The sequence below is a fragment of the Hevea brasiliensis genome, chromosome 6 (assembly GCF_030052815.1).
Source record: "Hevea brasiliensis isolate MT/VB/25A 57/8 chromosome 6, ASM3005281v1, whole genome shotgun sequence".
Classification (NCBI taxonomy): Eukaryota; Viridiplantae; Streptophyta; class Magnoliopsida; order Malpighiales; family Euphorbiaceae; genus Hevea; species Hevea brasiliensis.
Genome location: NC_079498.1, coordinates 100,104,220 through 100,110,852, shown reverse-complemented (window position 1 = coordinate 100,110,852; position 6,633 = coordinate 100,104,220). Strand labels below are relative to the sequence as shown.

Sequence of the window (6,633 nt, the reverse complement as noted above, 5' to 3'; positions counted from 1 at the left end):
TAAGTTTGCATAACTTTTATATCTTCAATGAAAATTATGGTTTGAAATTCAAATAATTTCTCTGAGAAAAGCCACAAATAAAATTCCATAAAAAACCCAGCTAATGGAGTTTGCTGGAGGAAAAATTGAATATTCGAGTGGAAACTTCAAATAAGAGGCAGGACTATTAATATTTTTAATCCAACATTCACAACAACTAAACCTCAATAACAAATTAGTTTAGATTCGACTACATTAATCTTTTTTTTTTCGTCATTTAATTTTGTTAGATACAAAGTCTGCATCAATATTAAAAACTCATAAACCTTAAAATACCATTTTCTTCCACATCATTTCAGGCCTCCCATACCCTTTCTCACTCACATTCCCTAACTAATTTATCACGTCTTGGATTTATTTGCATTTCCTTGGGTCTATTTACATTTACAAAATTTATAATCTGCTTCTCATAGGAACCCAATTTCTCCTTGAAACGTGGCGAAATATCATGTTTTGAAACCTGTAAGAATGCTATTATGCGCTCTAACAAGGTCTTGAACATTTTTATCTTCTCGAGATCCACTGACTTGCGTTGTTGTTGAAGAGAATCATGCTGTTAAACAAAGAATGATACCCTTGTGAGCTTCAAGAATTGCATTAGATCTTTGCAGCAAAATTTTGCAAATTTCTTCTGTTTTCTTGCTTATTTGCAAGGATTTTCTTCTTGTTCATTGGAAGTGACCTTTTTTCGAGAGGGGAATGAGAGAAATGAGGTAATAAGTGCAGAAGATACACTGATAGTCAACATAAAGACAGGTATTGCTAGAGTGAACCGCATATTAGCACAAGATCACCATTATTACAATAAATGAACTGAAAAGTAGTAGTTTTCAAGTAATGCATAAGCAATGAATTGAGAACAAAAAAATGTAGTGAGTTAAATTACCTGCTGTAACTTTGTGGCAAGTTTCTGGTAAATTACATTTAGTTCGGGCAAGTACATTTCCTTCATGTCTTTGATCTACAATTTAAAATATCATTAGAATACTATAAAAATAAATGCTTTATTTCTTCAGGTAACACAATAAAAATTAAGTGTTTCACCCACACTTGCATAAACAATCAAAGAAAATATAAAGTGAGAGCTAAAAGGTATAGATTAAAACAGTACAAGAGGATATCAGTACCAGACACTTGACAAGGTATATCTGTTTACGTAAAATGGAAAAAAAAAATTGAAAATACGGCTTATTTGCTTAATGCCTGATTTTACATAAAACACCTTTAATCTATTATCCATATAAATCCTGAATTTCTGGATAAGTTATCATAACATTAAAATTGAGATCATTTGTGCTCTTTTCTCTACTAAGCATCAAAAGAGTTTTTGCCTTGAACAAATATGCAAATATGATAATAAAAGAAAAATAAAGAAGAATTCAACAATTCGATTTCATTTGCATGAAAATTTTGAAATTAGAATAACGGATGTTGTCGTGATTCAATGGAATACATTCACTTTTTCTTCTACTAATCTTTCATCTTTAGAATTCATCTGTTTGAGTATATAACTAATAACAAATTATGAATTTCATTATAAATCACAACTATAAAGTATTGACTGAACTGAGCTACATTAAAAACATGGAATAAAATAATGCATGTGCAAAAGGATTCAAATATAAAATAAAAGTTTTAGGGGAAAAAGCAACATAAGATTTTGTTGCTTTAACCAAACTAGTAACAAATGAATAAATGAATGACCTTAAAAGGTGAAGTTTTATACTCTGGTAGTTTGTTATTGCTTATTTCACAATGATTATGATCATTCCTAGCTAATCACAACTACTTCCAAACCAATACTTCCTGTGTACCAAAATCCAAAACAAAACTCCCTTAAATTTGGTCCTATGATGCTTTGACAAAGAAAAAAAAAAAACCTTTTGGTAGACTTCCTCTTGCCAATCACCTCCGTTTGCATGTATGGTTTGTGCTGTCAAATCAAGAGATGCTACAAAAACAAAACAATACACACACATGTAAGTACAACCAAAACTTGCACATTCTATATAAGCTCCACAAAAAAATCTTCATCAAAGGAAAGTACAGTTGCAGGAACAGAGAGATCAATTGAGATGCATCATGCGATGCAAGTGAAACTAAAACATGTGCAACCACCAAAACTGCTACAAAGTATATGATGAAGCATTGATGGATTAGGAAACTTTATCCATAAATCAATTTCAGCACACACTTTAACAACTGAAAAGATTAATAGTGGTTATAATGATTTCAATAAGTAACAGCAATGTCACCAGCACATAAAGCTATGTCAAATGGATAAAAATTGCTGAAACCATTCTCATATCTTCCAGGCGTTTATGTTGGGATGTGCACGATAAATAAATACAAAAGCACAAAATTGCAAAAACAGGGTTAAAACATGACTAGGAACTGTGAAGAAGCAATTAAATACTTGATGATGTCTCTGGGAGGGGCCTTTGTGATTGATACAATTGCTTTTGTTGATCAATTACAATCTGCTGTTGAAGCAAGGAAGCTGGTGCTTGACTTGATGCTTGGAGCCTTGGCTGCAGATCTTGTTGCAATGGATTAGACTGCTCTTGCAAAACCAGCTGTTGTTGAAACTGTGTCGGCAGTGATTGAATCTGTGACATCAATTGCTGCTGTGGAAGCTGTGATTGTGACTGCTGGCCTTGAGTTGGCAACAAATTAATTGCAGTTTCCTGCAGCCATGGAACCTTGGGCTGTTGCAGCATGCATACAGAGTGCTGATTAGTTTGCATGCTTGAGTTGTCAGGCTGGGTTCCAAGCAAATGCTGCTGTTGCTGATGCTGTAAACCAGAGACATTACTTTGAGAGCCCAATTGCTGTTGATGCATAATCAAGAGGTTATGCTGCTGAGCCATTACCTGTTGCTGCTGCTGCAGATTTTGATCGTTATTGTGTTGCCCCAGTAATCTCCGCTGCTGCTGCTGCATGTCTCCAAAATTGTATTGTTGCCCAATTAACTGATTTTGCTGCATACTGGTGACATTTGAAAGAGAGTTTAGATCATTATAATCACTCTCTTCCAAACAATGGGAATAATATACAAAATTAAATTCTTCACTTTAATCTGGGTTAAGATGCCAAAATTTTTGGGATCAGAGTGTCCTTTTTGATCTGCAAACTCTCTGAAATAATATTTAAATTTTCAGAGAGAGAGAGAAATAAAGCATGTATATAAATTCAGTACCTATACATATATACCCTTAGTTGGCTTATCAATGCTCACAGTTTTTTCATTAACCGCCATGGGCTGCTCAGCATTTACTTCAGTTGCTCTACATTATCATCACATCACAATCACTAAGGGACATCAAACTTGAATATCCTAAATGCAAATTTAAGGATGGCAATGGGTAAACTTGAATCTTCTAAATGCAAATTTAAGGATGGCAATGGGTAAAGTACCCATGAATTTTAAAGTACCTGAACCCACTAGATAAACAGATCAAATACCAGAACCCAAACCCTAAACTTTGGAGAAATTTAAATAGTGTTGGAAATGAAAAATTTTAAGAAACAATTAAACATATCACACAAAATGTTCACCAAAGTTTATATAATTCAAACAAACATAATACATAAAACATAATAAAAAAAATTAATCATAATACATATATTGTATCAAACATGCCAAATAACAACACATTTAATCACAAATTATAAAAACAACAAGAAGTTCATAAATACAAGACTAGTCTTCTAAAAGAATTCATAGAAACATAATCTTGAAACTCCAAAATCCCAAGGCAAAATGAATATTCCTTGGATACCTTCAAAACTAAATTTTGGGAAAAAAAAAAGAACTAGAATATTGCACTTGAAGAAGGCAAAAACATATCCAGCATAAGCCAACAGCATGCCAACATCTATTAAAATTTAATAAATTGTGATCACCCCATCAAGCAACATTTTATTTAATAAAATTTAATAACATTTAATAATAATAAATTTAATAAAAGGCCATAAATGGGGTTCTGACCTGTAAAGTATAAGAAGTTCAAGAAGAGTTATAGAATCTGTGCAGCGGTAAGCCAAGAAAGATGATAATGTACCTCAAACACAAGAAGTGGAGACAGCAACAGAATGGGTGGTTGAAATGTAAAAATACCATCTTTCATGTTATTACCTGCTGAACCTGGAGTTCATTGCTACAGACACTAGAGTTGGATTGCACTGGATATCCTGAACCCGGAAACGGAAACACAGAATCGCGGAAATAGATACGGGGAAACGGTATTTTAAAAAATATAGGAAATAGAAACCTGGGAATATATATAATCAACAGTAAATTCAACCATATCAAAAAGAATAACAAAATCTATCAAAATGGGTCTGATGAGCTTCATTTTTGAGTCTTAGTCATATGAAAATTGAATGGAAAACAATCTATTAAAATCTATTAATGTGGCTACTAAATGTAATTTTACTAATTTTTAAAAATATATCCATATATCTTTGAATGTAATTCTACTAATATTTAAAACTAAATCCATATATCTTTTTCAGATTGGTTCCTGGACATACTCTTCTTAGTTATGGTGAGTATTGTATATAAATTAGGGATATATGCTGGGAATTTTATATTTAAGTCACTTGATTACTCTTTGGCGAAAATCACAAAGAAAACATTAATATTTCTTATTCTATCTGACTATGACAATCTTCTTTTCTTGGTCTATAGCAGAAAAAGACAATTGGATGTCTCACAACTTTTAGGTCTGGCGTAAATAAAGACATCCCAACTTAGCTCCCTCACTTCATCATCCAGAATCAGAATTATTAAGCGGGATCGAAGGCAGAGTGGGAAGACTAAAGACACATGAAAGTGCAATTAGAAGCCCTCAAAATTTTCTAAACTTAACCCATCATCACTTCACCAAATCATAAATGACAGATTCAAATATAAAAGCAACTTCACCAGGGCTATATTGCAATCTATTGAAGACATGGAATGGAAGAACAGAAAAGTGAAAACTTGAAATCGAAAAAACTCACCTGCACCAGACTCGCCCTGCGCCTGCTTTGCCGCCGTCCGATGGCCCAGCGCCCGTCACCGCCAGGTAAGTCTTCTTCTTCTTCTTCTTCTCTGCGATGCGGCGCAGACGTATATATAAGGGAAGGAACAGACAGTTTGGTCTTTTGTAACATAAATTAAATTGTATGGGTTAAATTAAATTAAAAAAAGTTAAATTATAATATAATTTTAAAATTTCATTTAATTAATAAAATAATTCATTAATTAAAGGTGGAGCTAATGTCTACTTAACTCTTTTCGCTCCCCTCAAGCACAGAAAACGTGTTGGTTGGTTCTGATAAAAAAAAAAAAAAGTGCTTTTTGTATCCGGACATCGCATGAATATTATTATGTTTGACTTTTAATTAAGGCTTCTGACCAGAAAAAATAAAGAAGATGGAATACAAATGATCAAATGGCCATCCACAAAGGGCCTGCATGGCCGCTGGCGCCTGTATCAATTTTGAGATTTGGATGGTTGCACAGAATTTTTTACCACTAACACTCTGTTTGGATATCTCAAAGGAAAGGAAAATAAAGGGAGAAAATAAAATTATTTTTTCTTTTCATTTTCTTTTATAAGAAGAAAATAAAAGATAAATAAAAAAAAAGTAAATTTATTTTCCTTTATTTGGAAGAAGAATGAATGGAAAAAAAATAATTGAAATTATCATTTTTTCCTTATTTTTTAAATTGTATTTTTATTATATATCAACAAATCCATAAATAATAATAAAATTAAACTTGTTATATAATAATAATATCCACCCAAATCATCAATATACTTTTTCCATAGCAAAATAAGTAAAAAAATTATATTTCATTATAATAATAATATCAATATACTTCACAAAAAAATTATCAATCATGTCTAACAATTTGACTATACTTTATCATTAGTGATCATATTAATAAAAATAATATAATTAAAAACTTTAATGAGACTACAAAAGGCACATTTGTTCTTGACATAATACTGGAACATGGGACCTTAACAAAGTTGGAAGTCTTATATACTCTTGTAATGCAATTTAGCTCCTAAACAAAATATAACATAATAAGTGTTAGAGATTACATATTATAATTATCTTACAATGCCTAAATGCTTATCATTCTTATAGCCATATTGGCTTTGCCTATTGCTTCAAGCAAAAACTAATTAAAATATTAATGGTAATTTCTAGTAATCATTAAATTTTATACACATAAATCAAAATACTAACTAGCATTTATGCCTAATATTACATACAAAATAAGTTCATATAACGTTATATATAATAAGTAAAACTACACGCAGTCAATTAGCCTTCATCTTTAGATCACTTGTCATTCATAACCCTCATCAACCATTCTAAACGCTTTGCATGTGGAACACCTAAAAAAGATCTTGTTGCTGAGGGATTTTTTGAACAGTAATAATAAGCTGTCATTGCGAAATTTGGATGCACCCCTATTAATTCTAACTCTACAAAAAACTCTTCCTCCTTATAATAATGTGGTCAACCACTTTCAAGAATTGTAAGAGATTTTTCTGCAATTGCATTTCCTCTTTCCAAGACTTTTGACAC

The 6,633-nt window shown here is 31.7% G+C and overlaps 1 protein-coding gene across 8 annotated transcripts; it reads right to left on the bottom strand.

The window, feature by feature from the left end:
• Window positions 1–218: 218 nt before the first annotated feature.
• LOC110650439 (mediator of RNA polymerase II transcription subunit 15a) lies at window positions 219–5,214 on the bottom strand. Of its 8 annotated transcripts, XM_058148769.1 has the most exons (9): window positions 5,047–5,125; window positions 4,178–4,233; window positions 4,031–4,067; window positions 3,239–3,326; window positions 2,913–3,027; window positions 2,456–2,834; window positions 1,920–1,990; window positions 926–1,000; window positions 219–592 (listed from the first exon to the last, which is right to left on the bottom strand). In XM_058148769.1, exons 4-9 carry the CDS (start codon window positions 3,244–3,246, stop codon window positions 356–358), a joined length of 885 nt encoding a protein of 294 aa, XP_058004752.1. In that variant the 5' UTR covers window positions 3,247–3,326; window positions 4,031–4,067; window positions 4,178–4,233; window positions 5,047–5,125; the 3' UTR covers window positions 219–355. The 8 variants fall into 8 exon arrangements, with proteins under 8 accessions (XP_058004752.1, XP_058004751.1, XP_058004755.1 ...); XM_058148768.1 differs by lacking the exon at window positions 4,031–4,067 and having other exon boundaries at window positions 5,047–5,137; XM_058148772.1 differs by lacking the exon at window positions 3,239–3,326.
• Window positions 5,215–6,633: the final 1,419 nt, after the last annotated feature.